The following is a 27881-nucleotide window of genomic DNA, read 5'->3' on the forward strand; positions in this document are numbered from 1 at the left end:
AAGTTGTCTCTCAGATGCTGCTGAATCTAAACATTTCAATCCATTCAGAGCTTCTACAGACACTGCTTGTCGGACTCCTGCAACAGGACTACTGAGTAACAACACCAATTCTGTACCAAACACCCATTTCAGACAGAATGAGACATCCCCTGGGATGCTGCCTGTGTTAGCACTCAATACCTGTAACCTCAAAAGGCCTCAGGTTGTTCTTAGCTCCCCAAACGACCAGTGTTTTGTCTTGGCAATAAATCCGTCCGTATCCAAGAAACTGGCAGGGCCCAACTACATTGCTGCAGCCTTACAGCCCACCTGCACCTCACCTGGGCCTGCCCTGGAGGTGTGCACAGGAGAGTTTTAAACATATTGCTGCCAACTCCTAAAGCAGATCACACAGGTACCAAGCCCGATCCTGACACTAACTTGCCAAATCTCCCAGTTCTAGAATCCCCCACCTAAACTCCCTCAGGCTCACAGTCAGCACATCACCTGGATTTCAGTGCATTATACAGCCGAATTCCATCGGCTGGACCACAGATTTGTACCAGATCTTCTCTTGTCAGCTTTAATAAATCAGCACCTGGACAAACACATGAGGATTTAATGACGATTACTGTAGCACATCAGTTCTTTCTAAAATAAACTGTACGTTTATTTAAACCAGGAGTAACAAACTTCACCACGACAGAAACGGAATTTGGGACACAGGAGTAAGTAAAATTCAGACCAGGCTCAAGTGTGCTAAATAAATCAACCTGTTTTCCAAAGGTGGTGAGTTACAGTTGATGGCGTTTACAGCTTTGAAACAGTACGAGTCTGCAAGGCACTCAGTTTCTGTGGTGAGAGATGACTGTTCTAGAGACAAAAAGTGATTTTTGCTGGCATCCAGGGTAGTGCATTTTGAACACATGCAAAATCCACAGCAAAAATATTCCATGGTTTGTCACGTAGTGAATTACCCCGGACATTCAACTACCCATTCATCACTTCCTCTGTGCACTGGAGTTACGACAATGCACTCAGGTATAGGAGGTGCTGCAGAAGCAAAAAATGGGAGGACAGATTCTTCTGAGAAGCAGCATGAGTGTCAGCAAAGAAAACACTCTGAAACATCAGTCACTGTAAGAGATGAGTGGGGAAAAAAGGAAAAAATAGTCTTTATGCATGAAAACATTCCACAGACTATCCAGGAATGCACAAATAAAAGCCAGCAAAAATGACTGATCACAGCCCTTATATACTATAGTAAAAAAAACCCCCAGACTTGAGGCAGTATAATAAAAGTCACATATACCACACCTCTTGCTTCAAAATTATGCTAGGCAGCTTGCACTTGACTTTTATAAAGATAATAATGAAAAAGAAGAAAAGTTTTCCAAGAGATTTTGTCAGAAATTTGGTACTAAGGTTTATTGATAAAGCTCAGCAACCCTCGTACAAGAAGCACAGGTCAAAAACTAACCACCAGCAGCAGAATAAACCTTCCCAGAGAAAAAGCCTGGTACAAAGGGAATCCTGACAGAAGCATGAGCTAAGCCAAGAGGCAGAGAGCTGGCAGCATTCACAACACTGCTCCCCATCGAGTGTCACCAAAGAAAAAGGAATTTACTTATAGTGAGTACTGTGTCATGCCACCTTTTGCACAATTCCACAGAAGACTGAAGAAGCAAACAGCAAAACACAGCCTATTGCCATGTCTTGTGTTCAGACATACAGTGGGAACTGCACTGCCCTTTAGCCAGCAAATTAGTAAATAAATATGCATAAATATGTATGCCATCATGTTCTTAGAGAACTCTTTTCCCACACAGAGCCTGCTCAGTAACACAAAGAAAGAAAAAGTAAACTATAGATACCTGAGAAATTTGAAAAAAGCCTTGTATAGGCAGAGAATCTATTCTTGAGCAACCATTGCTGAGTTTCCTGGATTGTGGCTGAAGGATGAAGCTGCTGTAAGAAACGAGATCGGATATGATAATTTGGATACTAAAAAACCCAAACAAAATCCAAGCAATGAAAAAAAATCTCCCTCAGTTCAACCCTTTCTTAGGACCTATTAATATCAACTGTAAATCAAGTATTCTGACACAGCTATACAAATACACTTATGATCAATATCTGAAAGCAAACACTCACATCTCCTGACCCTTGAGAGGTTCCATCTCCTTGATGATTTGGGGAGGAAGAATTGCTACAGATAAAAAACAAAACCAAGTATTAGTAGAATTCTATAAACCAAAATATTTAAGCATTGTAGAAAATGAACTTGAAATTTCCAAAACAACAAATATGACAGTTGAAAGAATTAAAAGAGTGCAACTTGGTAAATTTAAGGAAAAGACCATTCCACAGTATATGGATCAGAGCACACCACTGTCAATAATTTCTGGATGAAGTGCAGATTTGGTTACAGTAGTTTAATTAATGCCTCAATAGAAAATGTTTTCACCAATGCAACTTCCGTTGAAAAGCTTTTGAAGATATTTGTTGGGGCTCTTTCTAGCAAACTGTACTAACTGTGTATGATGGAGATGAAGACTGTTCTAACTGAAGAAAGCTAAAAATAGTTTCCATAGACAAAGACTAAATTACAATAGTGAAAAGGTTAAGTATTTGCTACATGACAAAGGACAAGAAGTTGTTTTAAAAAATGTATTGTAAGAAAGAAAGATAATGAGGCAGAAGTAATTACCTTATAACTGAACCACGTGATACAAATGTCATACTCTAAAATGAATATATAGCACAAAACAATTTCCCTATTCCCTAGTGGAAACAGAACACAGTTGAATTTACTCAGAAGACATTTTGAATAAGCCTGATTAAAATGTTGCCTTTAATGGGGATACAGGATAGAAACCCACCTGTCTGGGACACTGTAGGTGTTATGCTGAGCAGAGGTGAAAGTTGGAGCAGGAGTAGGACTGTTGTTTACAAATGTTGTAGGAGTATCAGGCCATGGTGAGCACTGAAGATAAAGAATTAAAACTTAAGTTTCTCTTGACAATACCTTTTTTACTGATGCACACTTCCGTCATTTAAAGCCAAGGGTTTATCCACAGAGTATTCTGATTTGCACTTCCAAATAAAGACTCCCTCTATCCCACACATTACATGCAGATATTCCAGGTAAAAATCAGCTCTGTTTCATCTTGTTCTTTTATGAAGACTTCTATTTATACTGTCTTCTCTTTAAAAGAATGAAGGTATTATTGGTGAAAGTGACAAAAGACTTGTACAGATTATTCAGTTTAAACCAAAACCAACCAACCCCCAGTCACCTGCTGGAAAGAAAGTCTTTTATCCTGCACAGGATGAAAGGGCTGTTTAAACTGCAGGGATAATGACATGACAAAAAGTGTTCTGTAATAGTAAGTAAAGCTATGAAGCTAGATTGCACCTTGTGGATAAATCTAAGGTCTCTGCCCTGAGAGCAATCAAATACAAACAGAATTTTCAGTGGAAATTTGGTGAATTCAGAAATTTTAATAATTTACTGCAGGACTAAATTTATGCTTACTTACATGGACTGGTTTTTCTGAACTGCTTGGTAAACTGGAATTTTTTAAACAAGTTTAAGTCATCACCAGTGTATGATAAGCCAGCTGTCCAATTTTGTCAGTCTTTTTTTGGTATTTTTTTAAATCGTCATGATAAAGCTTTTCAAAACAAGGCTACCTTTTAGTGCTTCCAATAGTACTAAAAATCCAGTATTTCAAAGAAAAACAAAAACAAAAACAAAACAAGTTTTAACATGCTCAAAGACATCATTAAAACAAGCAACCAGCCCAAGATCAGGTAAGCTAAGACCATGTCTGTTAAGACAACAAAGATTTCTGATAAACTTATCATGTACCAGCTGAATACCTTGTAAGAAATTTCCAGATTTATATTACAGCCTTGTAGAACAGGCTGGAGGGGAACAACTATGACTTAATACCAGCGGAAACTTGTTTCAACAATTTTGTGTTGAAAAAATCCTTCCTCTGTCTGGGGGTAACAGTAAATAAGGGCAACACCAGCTGCCACCTTCTGTAAGAGAGTTAACATCATTTCTGTTCTGGACCCCAATCTTCATTTGTCAGCATAAGATGGCAAGTTCCACAGCACATGGAATTAAAATAAAATTGTCTTGCATGCAAATAGCTTCAAAACGTGGAACTTTCTGTATCTGTCTGAGATTTGACTCAATCCAGCATTTTTGTTAGCCACAGTGCCCACAGTCTTTGATTATGTGGTCAAAGACTGGTCTGTGGTCTTTGGGCTACAGACAGCTCCCCCACACAGAACATGTTCCTCTATGACCAGGCAGGGTGACACATTCCTACTCCAAATCTGTATATTCCCACCCTTTGTCTCTCCTCTCAAGCTCATTTGATGTTAACCTCAAAGATGTCACATCAGGTAGTTACAAGCAGCCTCCATTCCCTAAATATGTGATCCAAAGCTGTAATTTTAAAATAAAAGCTCAACATAGTAACATTAACTTCGTTCTTCTGAAGTACTTTGAAAGTGCAATTAAAATTCTTTAATTGCGTGACATTCTCTTCCTAAATTTTAATCCAAGTTGTTTCTGTGGACAGACAGATGCACGTTTCACATCCTTGGCCACCACTCCCACACAAGATTCTAGTCACCAAATATTTAAATTCAGGGGCAGAGAAGAATGCACTGGTGCCAGAGAACACCTTTTGAACCATTCCAAAGGTAGGTACTTCAAGTCAGTGTTTCTGTCCTTCAAACCCAGGTAAAGCTCTTCACAAAGAAGCTCTGGGTTTAAATCCAGAAAGAAGCACATTTGAAGTATTCAGAAAAATAAAATCCCAACCCAAAGCAAGTAGTTTTTCTTCTCCCTTAAACATGCTTTCCTGCCTTGTCTCCTATTCCAGCAAAAACACCACTAACTATCCACTGAGACTCAACAGGCTGGTTAAAAAGAAACAATAAACAGTAAGTGTAATACTACTGCAACACACTGTTGCCTCTGTTCTCCTTGTTTCTGTCTTGCAGGTTGGGGAGGGAAAAATGAGTATTTCAGCACCAAGATACTTCATCCTGAAAGGTTCAAGGAAAAAGGGTCTTCCAGCAATTAACCCAAGCTGATTATGCTTTTGGAATCACTCTCATGCACAAATGTCCTGCACTTCACAAACTGGACTAAGCAAATGCCTGGCCACCAAATCAATTAACACTACAAAGACTAAGCAAGGATGTGCTTTCTTTTCTAACATTCTGCATGATGATTCTGGATTAAGGGGGGTGAGGAGGGCAACGGGAATGGATCACAGAAAGTGGCACTGCTTCCCTGAAAAAGCACCTCCCATTGTCACTGTTAGAGACAGAACACTGGACTTTATCCTTGTGGACTGATCAATCAGGATATTTCTTATATTCCTAAGACAGAATATATCCTAAGCCAGAACTGAGTTAACCAAAGGACATTCAGGAAGCTAATTGACACTAATACAGAAGTCCCTGACCAGTAAACACAAACCTAGGAGAAAATGTCACCCTGTCACAAGGAAGGATTCAACTCTGTAAAAAACCATCACAGAACAGAAAGAAGATTGGCATGATATCTTTACCTGTAATAAACAATTAATATATACTGATGAATTTACCAAGATAATATTTTTGAGGTCTCAAGACTAAATGCCCCCCATTACTAGCACACTGATAAAATACTACTGATACTACTATACTCCAGAAACTGTCTTATTTTCAAATGTGGATTAATTCAGAAGGAGAAAACTATTTTGGTTTCAGATATTTAACAACCTTCTGTAAAGGCCATGAAAGAAGTTTTACTGAGTTAAAAAGAACTACAGGAGATCTAAGTATGACTTAATCAGATTTGGAATACATAGCATTTAAACTCAGAACATTCCCAACTGCAGAGGAATTGCAAAATCTCAAGTTATTCTAAACCATGGTTTAATGTAATATCCCTTCCTACCTCCAATACATTGGAATCTGCCCAAATTCATGCCTTACAAGAGAGTAAAGCTGAACAACCTTGGCAAAGAACTCCATACTATAATCAAAGACCAAATAAACACAAAAGCAAAATACAAAACCAAAATAGAGTAAATCCAATTTATTCTCCAATTTAGACTTGATATATACTTGGGCACACAGCACCTCCTTAGAGAATTAAACATCAATTTTCTTATGCATGGTATGGAGCTTTTTCAATCTTTCGTATCTACAACTTAACGTTCCAATTTATTTCAAGGTCTATACCTGTAAGTCTTTTAACTTCCATGTGCTCCTATAATCAGCTCTATTTGCAAAAAATGACCACGTGACGAAGTTTAATCAATCTGCAGTTTATAGATTCTAGCTTGTGACATATAAAACACACTACTATAAAAATCAACCAAAATACTGCAGACAGAAAAAAGTGCAAAGGCCCAATTACCACAACACAAATTTTCCTGCTTTTACAAATTCAAAGCAGGGGAAAGAAACCAGTGGGGTTTTTTTCCCTTTTTCATTAGATAAGAACTAATTTTTATATACGATGGGAGAGGTAAACAAAGTGCCTCCTTCATAAAGCGGCCCCTGAATGAAGGTCACATGTATGTAAACATCCACCCTGAGGTTCACAAGGCAAGGTTAAATTTGTAGCCTTTTATATCTACAGAAAAAGTTAATGCTCCGTAGCATGATGAGTCTAAGGAGCAGTTTAACTGTGTCCTGTCTGTTTGGAAAATACAGAGATAAACACTGCAGAAACTGCAGTGAATGCACTGAACTTTGATACATCAGGTGAATTCATAGAAGTAGTGGAAAAGCTTATCTAGATGGTATTCTCATGAAAATAAGTGATAAGGGAAAGATGAGTGAGAGTATTTAGAAAAAAAAAAGAAAAACAAAACCAAAAACCTGGTTCTTTGGAAGGACAGAAGAGCAGAGCAGAGTAAAACTACCATTCAGAAAGGAAGCTTCACCAAATTTCTTACTCTGTGTTAGAAAGACATAAGAATTAAATTGGAAAGAAAACATATTAGATTCAGTGTTTTCTGAAGGAAGCACTGTAAGAAACCATTGTGTCCAAATCCAGTTCTGGAAATGATCACATAGGAGACCAAAAAAAAAAAAAAAAAGCAAAAAATTATAATATCTAACCAATAGAACAGCAGAATCTCAACATACAAATGAGATAAAAAAAAATGAAAGGTTAGATTAGGTGTAACAGGAAGATAGGAATTCACAGCTTTAAAAACAAAGAGAATTATAGACTGGATCAACATTAATTTCTGGAATTCAAGAAAATGTAACAGAGTACTATTTCTGGGCAACTAGTAAGCAGCACTGACTAAAGAACAGTCAGCAGTCTTGACTGTATCTAGTAAAAATACATTCCAAACAATTCTGGTTTGGTTTTTTTTTCCTGTAATAAAGCTACAGTTCCTACAGGACATGTGAAGCATAAAGATCCATCATACAGAAACACAGAACATGTGAAAGAGTGTCCATCTCATACTTAAACATAGGGAAACAGGGCTTCACTTTTTGTGTCTCAGCACCTCTGTGACAACAGTACTGCACACATGGAACACTTGATCTGCACGTCTGAGGGAAGTCTGGAAACAGCCAAGGTTTCTGATGGCCACATTTGGGAAGACAGATTTGCAAGGACAGAACTGCTTTAAGTAGAAATATTTATCATCCCTGTCCATATTTACAGGGCCCACAAAAATGAGCCTGTCTGGTGACAAGAGAAAAAGGTCAATGAATTAGCCTTCAAGATGTGCAAACAAGTTCTACATTCAACTTCTATAGCTGAAACCAGTACTGAGTGCATAACAACAACCAAGGTTTTACTACAAATACAGAAAAAATAGTGTTTCTTGGTATTTTTTATGGGCTTAGTGATTTCTAATAATTTTGCTAATGATAAAAATCATTGTAATGATGGAAATACCATGTGTTGAAATCTGCACACAATACCAAGTTAGCAAGGCTTATAAGATTTCATCCAGTATGGATAAAATTCAAAACGGTCCCAACAAACTGAGCATTTTACTACAGGCAAATGAGAAACAGGAATAGTGAGCTGCACGATTAGGAGAACTGGAAAGCTGTACATAGCTGCTATTCAAAATAGGCTCTGGATCATTATCCTTTATGTACTTTGGGAAAGACATCAGAAGTCCAGTACTGTCCTATCTAAGCTCTTCTTCACTACAATTAAGGTAATGTAGAATTAAAGTAATTCATAGAAGCTTAGTATTCCAAGAGATTGTTAAGGAAAGGTTAGACAACTTCTAAGTATGATTTAGCTAGTTTGTCCTACTCTGGACAATGGATTTGTCTTATCTGTTTAAAAATGCCTTTCTCTATTATTCTTCCTATATGCAACAACCATTCAATGAAACACTTGCAACAGCAAGAGAAGAGCAAAACACAGAAATCCCTCCAAGGACAAGCTTCAAAAGATGCTTTCTAAGCAAAAGTGATAAAAGTCTGTTTTCTCTTGCCTCTCCCCCAGGGCCAGCTGGAACAAGTAAAAGAATGCACTGCCACAGAATTATAAAGGTGCACCTTAAAAGAAACAAAACCAAAAAAAACAACAGCCAAGAACAGTAGAAGGTAAATTCAGACAGCTCAGTGCATACAACAGTTTTGGGTGCACAAAACAAAAAATCCAAATATCCTCCAAAGAACCCATTTGACTAATATTGCTTGTTCCTTCCCACCCAGTTACATGGATTAAAAAACAACAAGAGGCATACATTGAAGCATTTTACAACCTAAATACAAGATCTTATACATCACTTTCACAGATCATAAATATGAACCAAGTAATGTCTGAGGGACAGGAGTAAGACAGTCATTGCTTAAGCACTGCTGGGAAAGAGCTTCAGCACAGTATGCTGTTCAAAGAACAGTCAAATAATGGCCTTCAACAGTCACATTATTAATTGACATTTAAACTTGCCAAATGAAAGATGTGGAATTGTTCCTCCTTGAGGAACAGCATTTAAGAAATCTAAAATGCTAACCCTTGGCAGGATGACTGCACAGGACATATGGCAGGGAGGGCACAGGATACATGTCAGATTCCCTCTGAGGTGAACAGACAGGATCAACATAACACACATCATGAAGATGAGCTGACTCTTCAGAACTGCATTAAACCTGCTTGGAGCACAGTGTGTAGATGGCTAAAGGAAAAATCACTAACAACCATCTGCAACATGACACGGCTTTTCAAAAATACCAATGTACATGAAAACTTCTACTGAATATAAGTACAAATAGGAACAAACCACTAAACTTCACTGTTCTTACTTCCACTAATTACACATGTATAGCAAAACAAAATGCTATTTCATTTAAAGTCATATAAACTGAAAGCTCTTGACTCAAGTTACACAGTCCCTCTGCAACAGTTTAAGTGTTAGATTTAGGAAGGATTCCTTTGCTGAAAACAAACATGGAGTAATTGGGATACACAGAAGTGAATGAAATTAAGACACAGCAATCAAAGTATTTTTACTTTATATAATGGAAGTTTCTCCTATATCTAACACTGCACAAGGTATCTTGCATAATCAAAAGGTAAGCAGAAGTCCCTTACACTGCCTCGCTTTGCCAGAGAATCACCGTAGTCTGCTGGCAAAGTCCGCTTGCTGGACTTTTTCTGCTCATGTTCAACTGCATCTTCAATTATAGGCTCAAGCCTCATCTGGACAAACACCAAAGATGTGGATCAATTTCTTTTCGTTATACAGTGAGGAAAGATCTAAAAGCCTTTTAAAAACTTCTGAATTATTTAGAAAACTGCATAGAACTCACTGATGTTTAAATAAAAAACTTAATGAGGCTCTGGCCTTAAATTCAGTAATCTCTGAAAAATAGACTTTGAAGCTCAAATTTGGTAAATAAACTTTACGAGTCCCCCCTCATTTTTTTGGTGGCTTTTTTTTTCTTTTTTTTTTTTTTTTTTTGCTTTTCAGCTGCAAGATTTTGAAATCTGTATCAAAAGTCTTGCTCAAGGGTTCAGTCAGTGTTCAATCACAAGTGTGTTTTAATACAGCATCTACTGAGTATCTAAATCCAAGTTTACTAAACAAAATCTTAAAATTGAATGCTGCTGATTGCTGGACAAGTTTATCAAATAAAATGTTTATCTTTATACAGAACTAATTCTTCCCCAACCCTTCCAAGACTGCAGCTAATAATGTGCTGTATCTCTGTATATTCTCCTCAGTCAGCACATGCAATTTTATTTTGTTACCTCTGTAAGAACTGTGGTGTCATATGAAGGCTGATACTTCTCTTTTTCATGTGCAGTTCGCTTTTCCATCTTTTCTCTGTCTGTCTTCTGTTTTCTGTCTGCTCCTTTGGGCTAAAAATGAACAGTTATATGAACATGAACACAAGTGGAAAATGGTTTTATAACTGAAATCTGATCTCAGACATGAACCATTACAAGCAGTAAAATAATGATTTCCCATATCTTTATGAGAACTTAGAGACTCAAGGATCTGTTTTCTAATGTTACCTTAAAAACTTTGATCTGACAACTGGCTGAATGCAGATGATCTGTATATTCTCCATTTTCAGTCTGCTTAAAGGTGTCAACCTGAATCCTAAAAGGAACTCCTTTCTCTCCTCCGTGTTTACGAGGGGTAAATTCAGTGCTGATACAATGTACCTGAAATAAAAAATGACCAAACAAAAAGGACCCTCAGAAGCATTTCAGGCATGAATTTTATTATATGTTACCTACATCACATGAACAGTTTCTTGTAAAGAACATAGCAAAGCTATAAAAGGTCACTGACTGGAAGAGCTTTTCACCTCATACATCCTCATCTCGGAGTATTTTCAAATATGCCAAACTGATTTAAAAGTCCACAGACCTTTTAATCAGTGTGCAATTGCTTCAGCTGCTGCATCAGAATGAACATGGTTTATAGGCTATAAATTCCCCTTAAGGGTATCTAAGGAGAAAATCAGTGCAATAGAAGGAATTATGAACAATCTGATTGGACAGTGCTCCCATTTTTTTTTTTTGCTTCCTTATGGAATTTTAAGTGAGCCTTTAAACAACTGAACTACACTGGCATAATATCAGTTCCATTTTCAGTCTGTTATCATTTCTTCTAAGGAAATGCATAAACCAAACTGTTCTTACTTGTCTCACAGTTCTTCAAGATTACTACATTTCAGCAATTATGTAACTCTTACTAAGAAAAGTATCTTTCATTGTACTAGATCAAAGTTAATTTACTGACAATACAGAATTTAACCTATTTTGACAGGCAGAGTAAGAAATGTTGCTACCTGAAACTTCACAGCTATACTTTTTTATAATAAAATCAGATCTGAGACAAAAGTAAGCAGTGTGAATATGAACATTCCATCTAAATAATTTCCAAAGAAAGCACGCTTAGTTGCCCTGAATATCAAATACACAAATAATAGAATTCCTACAAGGAAGCCTACTGACAAAGTAAGAAACATCTTTGAGTGTCTGATTTAAAACCCTTTTCTCGCAGGACAATACTTTTAATTTTGAATCCTTAAGCCAAGCTTCTGCTGAAAGTAGTAGTAAGCTTTACTGAGAGGAATGTAAATTAATTCTTATACTTCATACAACTAAATATTTTAACTATGCCAGCTTTCTTCAAAGAGCCTTTTGAAGGCTTTTTATTTAAATTTTTCAATAAACCCAAAATTAAATAGGAAAACCTTACTAGGAACTATTGAACCTATGAACCCGCGTTTTTTCCCCAAGATGGTTTTTAATGGCCATCCCACAAATAATAAACCAAGAAGCTTTGTAGTTCATGTATACTGCTGTTTGTGACCTGAAAGGCAAACACAGACATCCAGTCAAATAAAGTTTCAAACCTGAATAAAAGCAGATGTACATTTTGTTGGATCCCATAAAAATTCAACTGCGTTGAGCTGGCTTGGATTTGTCTTGATATCAATGACTCCAACAGACATTGGAATATCTATTAAAATAAGTACCATATATTTCAGAACAATCATACAGCAAGTAAACACGATACATAAATTGTAATATACCATCAGCATACACAAGGTAGGATGGAAAAATGTGGGCTTTGCTGGCTTGACCAGTTTCTTATGACTGCTACAAAGAATCTCAGTAGATTCAACATACCAAGTGCTCAAGCTTTTGGGTGCTTTTTCATTCTCCCCCCCCGGCTGCCACTCCTGAGGTTATGCACCAAAATGATCACGTTACGCAAAGTACAGAAACCATTTTCACAATCTAATAGAGAGGTACTTCTGTCTGTGGTCTCCTAATCACTGCAACACTCAGCAATCACAATTAGAAAGATTATTAAATGTGTACAGCTGCAGAGTTGCTATCTTACTTTTACAGCACTTAAAAGTTTGTAAAGAATGTGGAAGTGGTAAAAACATATTCAAAATACACACTGTGACAAAGCAGCATCCAGAGATCTGGTCTGTCCTTTTTCATCAGCCTCAGCAGAAGTGTGAACACAATCAGTTAAAATTTGGAAATCAAATTCCATACAGTGGCAACAAACAGAAACAATTATACCTAAGTCGAGCAGTCTGTCCCCAGGGCGGTTCCACTTCCAACCCTCTAGCTGCTGGTGCTCAGTGTACTGCAACCTTCTGTCATGGAACACAACTCTTATAATGCTCTAACAAAGGAGAAAACAAGCCTGTGATGAGCCACAGAGTCACTGCACATTTAGAAACAGCCTAAAGATAAAGTACTAAAACATCCCAAAACAGCCACAGTGCCAATAAATACATATTTACAGCAAAAATTTGGCAAGCATCAGTATCCCAAAATATTCCAGAACACAGAAATAGAACTGAGCAGCAGGAGATACTTGAAAATGTGGTAAAAATGCAAGGGAGAAATACATCTGATTGGATACTCTAAAGGTCACTACGAATTACATACAGTGAACTAAGCAACACTGGCAATACAGTATCAACACTGTGTAGGCAACACCAAATTATTTTAGAAAGCAAACACCAAAGATTTAATTTATTGTGAAAAGTGGTGAATATTACTTGATCATTCTTTCACTGGGAGTTCTGTGAACTTTTTTATGTAGGATGTTTTAAGAAATAAAATAGGAAATTCTCTTTGTTGTACTTACAAGACATTTCCAAAAAAAAATCTTTGATTTTACTTAATAGAATTAAAAAGTCCCAAACTTTCCCAATTACTCTAGATGAAATATTCATCCAGAACAGCTACAGCATGACTAATTTTATTCAGCTAGAACCAATTATCTAACAATACATATTTTTGTGGGCAGTTTTGGTACTGCTAAATGAATGCACATATAAAACAACTTGTTACAAAGAGGCTGAAAAAATACTGTACACATTGATTGTTACCCAACAAACAGAATGTAGACAGATTTGCATTTTTTTCCGTTATTCTACAGTCTTCCTTGTATTAGCAACAGCTAATAGTGTCCACAAACCCCAAGAACTTTTAAATGGAGTGCCTCTTCAAGATGGATTTCAGTTCCTTGGGTTTAATTCAAAGATAATAGCAAGCAAATGTGTGCGTGTGTGTGTGTACATGAACAAACACACACACACAAAGGCACCACTCCTCCTGCACTGCAAACTGGCACGTTTGGAACTTGGAAATATCTGCAGCCGCCCTCACCTCCATGAACTGACTTCTTTGGTAAAATACTGGGAGATTCCAATATTTCATTGTCCAAAAAGGAAAATTCATTGATGCAGCATTACAATACCTTCCTATGGGAAAACTGACTTCTCTAAACTTTTACACTGCTTTTCCCTATTGTACCTACCAAATGACTCATCACCCACATACAAACCTAGAGAATTACAGGGGAGACACCCCAAGGCTACAAGGAAATAGCACCCAAGGGGGCACAATAGTCCACATGCTTATTACAGCAAGTTACCATACTAGGTTGCAAAACATTTAATTACAGAACTCTCAAATCCCACTTTTATGCTTGTGTTTTTATGCTTGTGAAATGATCTCTGAACAAGCATCCCACAGACAAATAAGAACAAGGCCTAGGACTATACAAGCAAGCCAAAGTTCACAAATTACACAGCCCTAAGCTGGCAGGTAAAGATTCAGCCTTCCACAGGCACACTGTTCTGGTGCATTTATGAGCACCAATTTCAAAGTGACTTTAATCAAAGTTTTTCCCTTCTTTCCTAATACCTGAACAAGATTTTTTTTGAGAAATCAATAATAGCAATAATCATCAGGTGCTTAGAAGAAAAATCCAAACCCCTCCATCAGTTCTTTTAATCATCTGTACTCCCAATTGTGTAACTTTTCAATTTGCCTCATTTCCATGCTTCATACAATACCTCAGATCCACACTTTCAAGTAACACTGAAGCACAAGGAGACAAATCTGGAACTGAGGAAAGGGGCTCAGTGGAATAAACTGCTCAAAAAGCAGCAAAATTAGAGATGCATTTTCCTATAGATGTATCTCCAATATCCCACTGCTGCAAAACCCACAGGCTGGCTCCATGTGTTTTCTGTAACACCTCTTAAGAAACAGGCTCACAATCCCTACACTTCTATCTAAGTGATACTCTACCGTCCTCTCACATCTCCTGATCATTTGAAACAATGTGATGGCTCAGAAGACACTGGATACAAAATCTACAGATACTGGATACAAAATCTACAGACAACTATCTTAAGCTCTGCACAATGCTTAGGTCTTCAGTGCACACAAGTGTGCATTGGTTACTTATATCCACGTGTTTTTATTTGTAAACATCACTGGTCCACATTTTCTGACCAATACCTAGTGATAGCAGAAAAAAAAATCCATAAAATATACAGTCTCGAGTTTGTTAGTAACACTATCTAGTGAACTTAAATTCACCTTCACCAGTTTTCCATTGATCTCTGGTATGTCTCCAGCTTTCCGATTATCTAGCATTCGAATCTCATAGGACTGACCTTTAAAGAGAAAAAAAAATGCATGGGTAAAAGAGTAAGAGCAAAAGGCTATTTTGTGTTTAGTGCATTTAGATTAGCTTTTGGTTCACAGAACACAAGAATACCAATACCTTAAACTCGAGTTTGAGAGATCCAGATAGAAATGTGCACTTCACAGCATGCAAATTAACAAAACAAAGTGACACTTTTTGGTCCCCTTAAAACTAAAGATATTTTCAAAGTTTAATTATTTCATTTTGTGTAAAGTGTTAAGTCCCTGCTTCTCTCTCTCTCTCTTTTTTTTTTTTTTTTTTTTTTTTTTTTTTTTTTTTTTTTAAAGAAAAACATTGCAAGGCTGAATTCCTTTCTTTTACAAAACTGCTGAATGGCAACATACTGAGAACCATTAACTGGTCTTCCAAAACAAACTCTTGCAGAGTTTTCCTAGTTTTTCCAAAACATAAACAGTATTCTCCCATGTTTAATTTTGTCCCCACACCTGTTGCTTTTGTATGATTTTTATGCTTTGTAGATTTCAGAAACAGAGACCTTTAAGAGAGACTGTTAATGTTTTTATCAACAGTATGAGCAAATCTATCTTTCCACTGAATATGATAAACTGTTGTGCTTCAAAAGAAGCAAAGCTTGTAGAAATTTATTTAATAACAAGGATTCTTTTCCTTCCTGAGTGAGCAGCACATATTCATCTGCAAAATCATATTTCCCTAACTAAAACATAGGGCAAAATAAATTTCAACATCTTCACTAAGATGAAATGCAGTAAAATCATCACCTGCACTGTCCTTCAGGCTAACTTTATGGTCCAGTGTATAACACATTTATGACATTCTGACCCGCCCTACAAGGCAATAACCCTGTGAATGAGCAAATGATTTCTTCATCTCCTTTCACTTATCACCGACTGATGTTACTTCCAACTATGGATCATTTCAGTTTTTCTTTTTTTGCTTGAACACAATAAGCGCATTTATGAATATACTCTACACAGGTACAGGTTTTCTTTACCCAAGCAGCATGTGAACATTGATACAGTCATTGATGATGTAAATCCATATGAAATACATGTTCACCTAGTGCAGCTGAGTAAATGATATATAATTTCTCCTCCTGTATTTAACAGGAGGAAACTTTTCCTGTTAGTGTGATTTGTTCAATTATCCATATTATTCTACTCACACAGCTCTAACATAAGTTCACCTGTATTGAAAGTCAGCATTTTTTAGATCTAGCCATGTTAATAAACTTTCTCAAGTATTCCTCTGTTCTCTCTCAACATTTTTAGGGGGGTAGGGAGGTGGGTGAAGAAAGAAGTACTGATTGTTTCTTCAAGAGGTGTGGCTAATCTTTCATAGGTACAAAATAGTATTAAGACAGTAGATTTGATAACGGTAAAAATCAAAGAATACGGGACTTGAAAATGTAAAAACAGCTCTGGAAATTTTCAAGACAGATGAACAGACACATTCCATTTTGGAGTTTTGGACATGTAGCTGCTCTGAAAGTGTGGAAAGCACCACAGCGCTGATTTTTGTCATTCCTACGTGAGACCTATATCCACTACTTTCTCTGCTCTTCCCTGGAGAACAGCCAGAGGAGCAAGGTGACACAGGCTACAGACAATAACTACTCCTGCTTCACACTGAATCTGCGGTAGCTTCATTCACAAAAACCCCAGAATGTTCAAGTTTGGAAGGGACTTCTGGAGGTCATCCTAGGCAATTCCCCTACTCAAGGCAAGGCCTGAGCTTCTGAATATCTCCAAGGATGCTCATCCAGACCATACCTCATAAGCTTCTCTGTGAAGATCTCATGGGATAAACCAGCAAAAGCGTAGCTGAAGGAATCACCTGTAAACAATACCTACTACACTCTCTATGTCTACCAAGCCACCCAGTTCATCACAGACGTTTATCAAGCTGGTCAAGCATGATACCTCCTTTGGAAATCTGTTCTGACTATTCCTGATGATCTTGTCCTTTATGTACCAGGAAACAGTTATCAGGAAACACTGCTCCACCACCTTCCAAGGAAGCCTGTAGTTGCCTGGCTCCTCTTTTTGAAGATGAGAGTAACATTAGCTTTCTTGTAGTCTCTAGCACCTCTCCTAGACACCAAGATCATTAAAAGATTATCAAGGGTGGCCTCACAGTGACAGAGGCCATTGCTCTCAGCACTTGTGGGTGCATCCCATCAGGACATGCAGATTTATGCATGTTCAGTTTGCTTATGTATTCCCAGACCTGTTCTTCTTCCACCAAGGGCACATATTCCTTGCTTCACTTTCCCCTCATCTCTAAGGCCTGGGATTCCTAAATACCAATGGTACCAGAAAAGACTAAGCCCAAGAAGGCATTCAGTACTTCAGACTTTTCCATGTCCTGTGTCACCATGGCCAGTGTCCTGTTCAGCAGGGGGGCCCACTTTCAAGTCTTCCTCTTGCCATTTACGTACACAAGGCCATTTTGCTTTTGACATTCCTCACCAGATTCAGTTCCAGCTGGGCTTTGGCTATTCTGATTGCACCCCTGCAAGCTTGGACAGTATCTCTGTACTCCTCTCAGGTTACCTGTCCCTGCTTCCACATTCTGCATGCCTCTCTTTTGTATTTGAGTTCCCTTGCTTGCGCATGTAAGCCTCCTGCCATTTTTGCCTGACTTCCTGTTCATTGGGATTCGCTGCACTTGAGTTTGGAGGAGCTGATCCTTGAATGTTAACCAGCTATCTTGGGCCCCTCTTCCCTCCAGAGCTGTATCCCATGGGACTTTACTCTCCTGAAGTTCAAGGATGAGATCTTGGTCTTCTGCCTTGCTTCTTCCTCTCAGGACCATGAAGTCCACCACATCCTGAGGGCAGACAAGCCTGACTGACCCTGAAACTTCCAACCCCAGTGAGCCATTCCCTGTTTGACGAAGTACAGCAGAGCTATCCTCTATCACCTGGGTCAGGAAGCTGTCAATCAGCATTTTCCAGTAATCTCCTGGGTTGCTCATATGCTGCTGCATTGTCCCTGCAGGAGACATTGGGATTCTTGAGGTCCTTCTACAAGGATCATGGCCTGTGAATGTGAGGCTACTTCCAGCTCTTCAAAAGCATCTCATCTGCTCGTTCTTCCTGGTCAGGTGGCCTACAGCAGACACCCACTACAATGTCATCCATATGACATAATCCATCCATAATCCTTACCCATAAGAGCTCAACTGGAACATCATCAATCCACAGGCAGAGCCACAGACATTCCAGCTGTTCTCCCACACAATGCTTAACCTCCCCCCCCTTATCCTCTTGCTCTGCCTTTCCTTAAGAGCCAATATCCCCACACCGCAACACGGCACTCTGCAAGCCATCCCATCAAGTCTCTGCAATCCCAAGACCACAGAGATGTCCTTAATTCCGCATGCTTACTTCCTATGCCACTTGCACTACTGATGTGTGTGCACTTCAGAGGCACCTCATCATGCTGACTCACCACAAAGGGCTTTGGTGTTTCCTTGGAACGATGCTCTACAGGCACTTACTTGCTCACATCCAAATGCTGGAGATGACCCTGTTTAAGCCTCCTTTTGTCCATGCTGTGTTCCCTTTCATGCTCTTTGCTTATCGATTGTGGTCATCACTCCCTCACAGTGCTGCTGTCAGTCACTCTCTCCTTCCCTCATTGTCCCTACTTCAAAGACCTCTTTACCAGGTCAGCCACAAGCTGGCAAAGCTATCTTCACTGCCCTTCCCGAGCTGGATCCTATCTCTCCCAAGTAGCTCTTTGCATTTACACAACTTCAAGCTTTGCTGGACTGTGGAAACCAACCTAAAGAATGCTTCCCTTTTAAAAGCAATTCTCTTCCATAGCAGACTTCTGCTATCCCATATACATCTAGCCGAACAGCAGACAACTCAAAACACTGTCCAGCAACTCCAATGTGTTTTCAATGGGTCCATTTAACAGATTTCACAGTAAGAACCCTGCAAATCCCTGACCGACCAACCAACCATCATTGCTCCAAGATCTGAACTTCTAGAATCAGCTCCAGGTGAACACCTAATCACATTAAATATTCCATTAGCTCACACAATATCTCAAGTTGGAAGGAAAACACAGGAACTGAGTACAATATCCTGCTCCTACCAAAACCTCAACCACGTGACTAGAAAGAACATCAGCCAGATGCTCCCTGAACTCTGAGTGACACTCTTAGCTATACTAATTAAAATACTTACTGACAGAGGGTAAAGTCAGGGCTTGTTTAAGTATTGCCTTAGGAAAAGTCACCACAGCTTTACAGACAGGGCAAATGTTCCCACTGCTTCTGATATTCCCAAGCCAGGAAACAAAAACAACTGCTGACAAAATTCAAAGGGGTACTTCCTCTTGAAAATTATTTAAGGTAAGACACTGCCTGAAAATGGGGCCAAACCTGAAACCAGATATCTGAATAACCAGGATATAAATTACTCTTTTGCTAGAGGACTCAATATAACTCATTACACAAACATACCTATCAGCACAACGCAATGCTGCAGATTGATCCTAATTTTAAGCTGCCTTCAGTATGAAAGAAATCATGTCTCACAACTTTTTTTTTAGGTATTATAGAATCTGCTGAGTTGGAAGAGACTCACAAAGATCATCGAGCCCAACTCCATCCTGGCCCTGCACAGGACACCCCAGGAACCACACCATGTGCCTGAGAGCATTGTCCAAATGCTTTTTGAACTCTGTCAGGCTGGTGCCTGATAGACCACTTCCTGGGGAGGCCTGTTCCAGTGCCCAGCCACCCTCTGGGTATAAACATATATACACACTAAGAGCTCGTAGAGAAATTTTAATGAAAAGGCCTTAACTTAGGCAGTAAATGTAATGTCCTTCTGTCTGAAGCAGTAGCACAGAAAGGAGACTATGAAGTCTATTTTTATTTAAGGAAAGAGTATACCAATGCTCTCATTTTTCAACATCAGGAAAACTTACCCAAGACACTGAGAATCGCAAAAACTTCTTCGCCAACTAAATTTTTATATTAAAATGTATTTTCAAGGACAGATGAAACATTTACAGTCATTTTAGACACTGTCACTTTAAATGCTAAGCTCTTCTTGGAAGCAAGAGAACAAGCACTTTCATCCTTCAGCCTGCTGCCTTGTGCTCTGTCTTCAAATTACAGCACAGTCTATTGAGATTTTGAGTCAAAATCCACAAGGAAAAGAAAGCTGAACAAGATACAGGATTGGAGATCCTAGGGCATTAGAGCCAGAGGAGGGGGATGAAGCAATGGGAGGGTATGAAGCCACTGATATGGTCCAAAACAAACGATAAATGACTTTGAGTTCAGAATACTAGCTGACTAAACTTTGGACACCTATGTAATTCTCAGAGGTGAGGAAGGTTTTATCATATGGCAATGACTACATTCAGATTATTTTACCCAGCAGTCAGTGCTCTTTCTAGGAAGAAAAAAAATCAACTTTCATGCAAATTAAAACCCAGGAAAAAAAGGAAAAAGCCCCAGCCTGATTCATGTGAAGTATTTATCTAGTTAATTTCTGATAAATGTATACAACTGCAAAAGTAACTGCACTGGTGATCATGTTCAAACATAATACAATTCTGGACAGATATGTCTAGCTAATTTGAGAGCAAATACAGTGATATTTTCTGTGCAACATATCAGGGGCTGACATTTTGACATGTATTATGAGTTTTGAGAGCTGTTTGTGTGTACCTCATGCAAATATCCAGTTAACTTGCTCTTATCAAAAAATTTAAATAGAAATGCCAAATTAGTCCCGGATTTTCAGCTATTACCACCTGAAATTTGCCTCCTAAAAGCTCACTGGCTTGATTTTATTGGGGGCTGGAGAGGGGCAACACACAAAAGGAAATAAAACCCAAAATCAAACCAACAAAGGAAGACCCCACCCCCACCAGATTCCAAAGGGAAAAGTAACAGCATACTATAGCTGTGACCCTATAAGTTGGACAAAAAAAATACTAGTAAGGCATCCTTACAACCTCAATGTCCACAACCTCATTTCTGACATGCATTTATTTTGGATATACACACATGTATCAAAACTTGTAACACCATTCCAGTTTCAGACTTACACCACAAGCTGCATTCACATATGTACACCAACCTTGATTCAAGTATGTGAGAGTTTCATCATATAATTTTACTGCTGGAGATGTTGCAGCACACATAACATACTGGAAAGGTGGATGTTTGGTCTCATTTTCTTGTGGAAGGCTGGAATCTTCCTGTTTGAAAATAGGCAGCGCCAAAACATCACTGAAAAGAATAAAAACAGATAACTTTGAGACTGCTGGCCCTGTTTTGATTGAAGTTAAAGAAAAAAAGTTATTTGTGACTTAAAAAAACCCCACAGTGAAATACATACAGAATTTTGTTACTCATTTTATTAGTAAAATCTATGTGAGCAGTATCCAAAATATCTTCCACCTGAACTTTAGGCTAGGATACATAAACAATACCATGGGACTTAAGCAGACAAACAGCTGCACTGATCCTCTGAAAATTTAATCTTTGTTTCCTGTCTCCACTTAAAAAATTAGGTTCTCTCAACTTTTCACCTGTCAACACAGCCAAGCTTGCCTAATAAACATGCCAAAGGAAAGAAAGGCCTTAATTTTCTTCTTTGAAATAATGTGTTTCCCAAAGTAAGTTACCTACACTGTGAAAGTATCTCACTCCTCATTTAGTACCATTATATCTAAACTATTAATTCTGTTGACACTGTCAATCTTTTCGTAGGCTTTAGCACAGTGATTAGCTCAAAAATGATTAAGCAGCAGACTCACAAAACGTAAGCTATAAAAAGTTTATGCCAAGATTCACTTCACTTATCTAAGATTCACAACCACCAGAAAAACTGTAAATGCTATGTTTCTAGAGAATAATCCATGTTGTCCACAAGCTGTGGTAAGAAAGACAGCTTCACCACAACCAGTAAACATATCTTTGGCTTTCTACAGAAATTAGTAATCTGTAGTAGTAATAATCTTCTTTGTATACAGAAATCCTTCATAAATTAAACTTTTGAGGAGTTTTTCTTGCACTGAATTTTGTTCATCATGAAGTCATCTGTACAGCCACACAACTTTCTTTAAAAATGTTTCTAAGCGAATTATGATCTCACACCACCTCACCTGTTATTTAATTTTTAACCAACATGTATCTTCTTTGTATCTCTTGCACTGATCACACAGATTAAATATATTTTGTAAAACAATTATAAATGCCTGTATTGCACTACCATTTGTACGCTGTACCCTATAATTTTTGAAGCAAAACTATTCCTCATTTCTGCAAGAGTCTGTTTTATTAAAAGAGAACTGTATTAATTCCTCTTGAATTCCAGTTCATATCTGAAGAATCAAAGGAGTGTACCATCATAAATTCAAAAAATGAGATGACAGCAAATATTTTTGTGTCACATAAGGTTAGAATGTAAGACTTGGTCTACTTCAGTCTTAGATATGCAGAGTGCAGGTGGGGCACCCCAACTTTTTCTCAGAGCAAGTGACACATTCCATTAGGGGTGCCACTCTCTGGGCTACCTGGAAGATGTTCTATTGAACAAGAAAAAAATTTATGAAGGGTGAAAAAGTCTAAGAAATTTGTCTACACCTTGTAGAAACTGTACAGAATCTCTCCCAGAAACCAGCTAGAATTAAAAAATGAGACCGAAAAAAGATACTCATACAGGTTGCCTTTCACTAGGAAGAAACCACAGGAGATGCTACAAAGACTGATGCAAGCTGGTCAAAGCAGTACACTGTCCAAAAAAGCATTACAAGCCTACTTGAACTGTGTCCTAACTACTTCTGATGCCGTCTCCCCAAACTGGAGCCCAGAGAAGATTTAAGTAAGTTACAAAGCAAGATGTGAAAGATCCACTTAGGAGAAGTGGACACCCTTAAAAGAGTTTACTTGTATTGAGACAAGGATCTGTGAGTAGGACAGCAAAACCCATGGATGAGTGACTGCTCCTTAAGGATGACTCAGAAGAAACAAGGAGCTGCTTCAAGCCCCGATGCCATCAGGAGGGCAGCAGGAGCAGCCCGACACAAGAGGGAGCGCTGTGACAAGCAGAGAGAAGCGTGGTCCCAACCAGGACTGCTACACCAGGAACCCATGCTCACCACACACTTCAGCACCCAAAACACAAGTGCTTTTATGAGGAGGAACTTTAAAATGGCAAGAATATGGAAACAATGGAAGCATTTAAAATACACACGAGTCAAAGCACAACAACCAAGGCATGAGAAGTATCTCACCAAATAAATTACCTGTAATTCTTGACTAAGTTCTGCAGCACTTGCCTTCACATAAAGAGAAGTCTGTTGTGCATTCATGAAAAATATCTTTAGAGCCTTCATTTTCTACTCACAATTTGAAGTTAAAAATGTAGCCGGTCTGGCTTAAGAATGTGGTTACAAAGCAGTTAATTTGTGGTTACAAATTACTTAAGAGACAGGCACTGGAAGCCTACAAATACACCAATTTAGGCAGCTTTAAACCAGCTTTTGCTGATACTTACAAAGCATAATGATTAACTGCCACTGCAGAAGAAGAAGGAAAAATAAAGACATCCAACTCTACAACCCCACCATTTAGCTGTGAAGAGAGAATAATGTTCATTCTTAAATGCCACCATTCCAAAAAATACTCCAGAAGAGCAGCACAAAGCAATGTAAACTCCTTCCTAGAGCGTCTTTAAATAAATACCATTTAAATAACATTCTGATTCATTCACTTGCAAAGAATGAAATATTGGTGTTTCCTGCATTTCAACATACTCTTTCCCCATCTAAAATCAGTTTAAAGCTGCAATTAAAACAGTCAAAGAGGTATGAGTAAAGTATTTCAAATTAAGACCTGAAGTATCAGTTTAAATAGGAACTAGCTAAATTTCACAGCTACAAGCATTTTCTACAAAATAAAATTAATTGCAGCACAGCTGAAAAAAAGATGCAGGCTGCTCACAATGGGGAACAGAAACTTAATATTGTTCATAGTGCTCTTTACTTAAGGTGAAGGCGATAAACTGCATATGTTATATGCTAGTGCGTCACATTCCCAGAAACTATGGAGCTGCTAAATCAGTCTTTTAACCACCTCTAATCTTATACTGATTCTATTTTAACACCCAACCAAATTAAAAGCAAACAAAACCCAAAGAAATCCCACAAACAAACACAATACAGAGAACAGATCAGCCTTGTCAGTCAGTTCCAACCTTTTTCCCCTCAGACTCACCCCCCCCCCCGGTTACATTTTCTGCCTTTATAATGAGCCAACATCCCAGCAGGACAAATCATCTGCCCACAGTCAATCCCTGGCAGCCTCCATGCTTACGTGTACTTATGTAGGCATCCTTTAGTCATTTTCCTACTCACCTGGTGAAATCTTATTTTTGCTAGGCCATTACAGATTAAAGAAAGGGACTTGTAGTGCCAGCTTTGCTTAAGTTATTTCACAAACCAAAGAACCTCTTACCTAAATTGAAGTGTCCATTGGCAGAGCAGCCCAGATAGAGGAAAAGCCAAGTTTTCCAAAATAGCTACTGCTGAAATTATTTCAGACTACAGGAGAAGAGAGAGCTTGAAGAGACTGTGTTTCCTTTTTTGCCACTGTGAACTTTAGATCTCGTGAAGTAAAGATTCGTTCACTTCACTTGTCTCATTTAAGCGAACTTTAGAACTACAAATAAGCTGATGTATGGGCAAGCAGTAACGTTTTGAGGGACAAGTAGCATCTTTTGTTATATTTTTGGTATCATTTGAGAAAGTCCATCTACCAGGGTTTACTCTCCTGATGGAAGGAATCCTGAGACCAAGTTTTTGAAACTATTAGCTCTAGTAAGAAAAGTCTTATCTCAGTTCCTCAGCATGTGTTATCTAAAGCATTCAAATGAAAGCCATTCTTTTCTTCCTACAGGGAGGAGGAAAATTTACCCGGAAAAAAACCCCAACAGAAACTGTCTTCATTACACCCTAAACACAGGCACAAACCTATCCTCCAACACAAGACTGAGATACGTATGCTACAGAGGTGCATACATGAAACATCACCATACAAAAGCAGGAAGGCTTAGAAGAGGAAGCAAGGTGAACGTTACCACTTGAAGCATCCAGTGGGATGCATCACCTGTGAGAAGGGGTCCTATGTCATGTAGCCTACATGAGCATAGTACAAAAAGACCAAGAAAAATGTAATTTATCCCCTCATGCTTGTGAAATGTGTTTGTAAGCCTTCAAAATCACCTTCCTTAAATATTTCAAACCTTCTTTCCACACTTTGTCCAAAGCATTAAAAAAAAAAAAACACCCTAACAAACACACACATATGTAAAATCCCTTCCTAATAAAGGGTCAAAAAATAAATTACGAACTTCCTGTCCTTAGAAGACCAGGAACTACTATGTCAACAAAATTCAAACAACTGATGTTCCATCCATCATCTGCCTTATCTATCTTCAGGATTGTATACTTTTGGGTGTGAGTACTAAAGCATCCCAAGAACACACAGGCCTGTTGAAACTTTAAAGCATGGTTTTTACGAGGACAAATACCTTTAAGAAAAATTTTTGTCAAGCAGTATTTGAATTAAGAATTATGATCTCAAGGCCAAGCTCTGAACTATTCAGAGGTACAAGCAAGCCATAGGAAAACGTAAGGCAATGGGAGACGTGGTACTTCCTAACACTTTCCCTGTATCCACAAAATCAAGTCTGATGTGGGGCAAGACCCCTGGAATTAATTTCTGGGGAACAAACTTCTTGGCTGCAGCTGTCCAAGAAGCTGTCCAACACAAACGAGAACCAGGTGCAAATGTAATGCTGTTCCTGGGAATCCCACAGACCATCACACAGAAACTCAAGATAGAGAAAGGCTTCAAATCAAGGGGAGTCTGGCACAAAATACACGAAACCACCAATCAAAGAAAGAAGAAAACGCCAACACCTAAACCTGTGTCCTTCCTACCAAGGAAAAGAAGAATGCTCACCATGACAAATGCATGGTTCCACATCCACTCCTCTGACACAGGGAGGTCAGGCAGCCACTCCAGCCTGCAGCAGCTCCAGGACACACGGCTCCTACACAGCAGAATGCCTGAAGAGCTGATGAAGGCAGAGCTGCTGTCCTGCTCTTAATCTGGTATGTCCACCCAATATGAGAGGTGACGGAGGAACACAGAAGACAGTTTTGCACTTTGAAGTCTTTTCCTTAAAAATTAAACTGGCCCCTGAGTTTTTTAATGTATTCACACACTCAACTTGGAAGAAAACAACAAAAAACCCCAAACCCAAGCCAATGTCAACAATGTAGAACATGAGGTTTATCTTTTAACATGATTTGTCTGTGGTAACAAAGCAAGGAGGCTTAGGTTTATGGATCCGCTTTTTCTTCAAATGCTTAATTCCTGACAGGTATTTACATATTTGTGTGGCTGCACTAAGAACCAAGCTCCAATTCTAATCAGTACCTGACATTTTATTTTAGAATCGATATGTGCGTGAAAATTATTTTTTTCTACAGTGCAATGCATTAAAAAATAGAACAGACCACTACAACAGAAGCTTTATAATGTACTCTGCAGAAAACACTTCATACATCTAAAAATGAAGAAGAAAAAATCAGGATACCGTCAGTAAGCATTCCTCTTTCAAAAATCCAGTATAACCAGCAGTAGAGTCTCAAAAGAGTGGGAGACATTAGGGGAAGCATAAACAGCAGTTTTGTCTGTCATAACATAACAGCAGCCAAAAAACAGGGCCTGAATGAGATAACTCTTTTTTTGGATTTGCACAGCAGCTATGAAGTTAAGGCAGTAACTGCCACAACCCAACCATGTTTATCAGAAGCCAAAAAAGGCTATTAGGGGCCCAAAAGCTGTTAGAACAGAATACTCTCCCTCTCTCCTCCTGAAAAGAGAGCTGTAAGTTTTAAGGCCATGTTCCCCCAACTCCTGACCGAGCATCTCAGAGTTACTTCAGCCTGAACTGTGCTGAGAGGTGGTACACCAAGACCCCTCACCAGCCAAAACTCCCCACAGCACAGTAAGGAAACAAGACTGAAGACTGCAGCAGGCTTTCCTTCTTTTCCATCAAGGCAGCAGACAGCTGCGTTCTCCAAAGACACTAAAGTGTTTGGGAGATGCAGCAGAGTCACACTGACTTGGTTCTCCAAAAAAGGAGGATGGTCTGGATGTATTTTCATACAGTCTTTAGTAGAGACTTTTTCATTTCAGAACCAAAAGTCATTTTTTTATCTAGTTTGATGAACTTCAGGTTTTAATCTACAAATATACACCAAAACAGCTACTCCTCAAATGGTAAGTTCTCCATGACAGGCTTGAATTGTAGCACTACAAACACCATTGGAACTATAAGCATTTAAATACATCCATATACTCAGCTTTCAAATTACACATAAAAATTATGTGTATTCATAAGTCATAATAACAAGTCATTAGGGTACTTGTCTATTAATGCTCAATTAACCCAATTTATATTGATTTATTAATCAAATAATTCATTGATGAAAAATGGAATTCTGCTAGAAAGATGACAGACAGTTCTTTGAAACTTGTCTTTTCAATTAAACTGCCTCCATTTTTTTTTGCAGTTCAAAGCAACCATCAGTGGTCCTCAAAAGTACACAACTATTGTTGTGTTACAAGGGATATATGAGGGATTCATAAGAAAACCAGATTCATGTCATTTTCAACTGAAATTAACTCCCCTAAGTTAACTCAAAACTCATTATCACTGAAGGGTACAATGTTTTTATATGAGTTTTGGTGCAGGTGTTATTTGACATGTCTGGCAACTGTTACTATCCACTGAATTTAATTTTGTGATTATAGGCAGTTTCTTATTGCATGAGAAGATGCTAGAACAGCAACCAGAAA

General features: G+C 38.4%; 1 protein-coding gene across 4 annotated transcripts in view; it reads right to left on the reverse strand.

The window, feature by feature from the left end:
• Window positions 1-27881, reverse strand: part of UBP1 (upstream binding protein 1) — a 40587-nt gene that overhangs the window by 4964 nt on the left and 7742 nt on the right. For 2 of the 4 annotated variants that reach the window (XM_066191819.1, XM_066191801.1), the window contains exons 2-12: window positions 21082-21233; window positions 14879-14955; window positions 12554-12659; window positions 11869-11975; window positions 10514-10666; window positions 10247-10357; window positions 9587-9694; window positions 2862-2965; window positions 2134-2188; window positions 1854-1947; window positions 487-577 (exon numbers count right to left, since the gene is read on the reverse strand). In XM_066191819.1, coding sequence (XP_066047916.1) covers window positions 487-577; window positions 1854-1947; window positions 2134-2188; window positions 2862-2965; window positions 9587-9694; window positions 10247-10357; window positions 10514-10666; window positions 11869-11975; window positions 12554-12659; window positions 14879-14955; window positions 21082-21233 — 1158 coding nt within the window. The remainder of the gene's footprint in view (window positions 1-486; window positions 578-1853; window positions 1948-2133; window positions 2189-2861; window positions 2966-9586; window positions 9695-10246; window positions 10358-10513; window positions 10667-11868; window positions 11976-12553; window positions 12660-14878; window positions 14956-21081; window positions 21234-27881) is intronic. The other 2 variants (XM_066191810.1, XM_066191828.1) reach the window with 2 other exon arrangements.

Source organism: Chamaea fasciata, unplaced genomic scaffold (assembly GCF_029207755.1).
Source record: "Chamaea fasciata isolate MVZ Bird 193981 ecotype frontalis unplaced genomic scaffold, bChaFas1.0.hap1 SCAF_1, whole genome shotgun sequence".
NCBI lineage: Eukaryota > Metazoa > Chordata > Aves > Passeriformes > Sylviidae > Chamaea > Chamaea fasciata.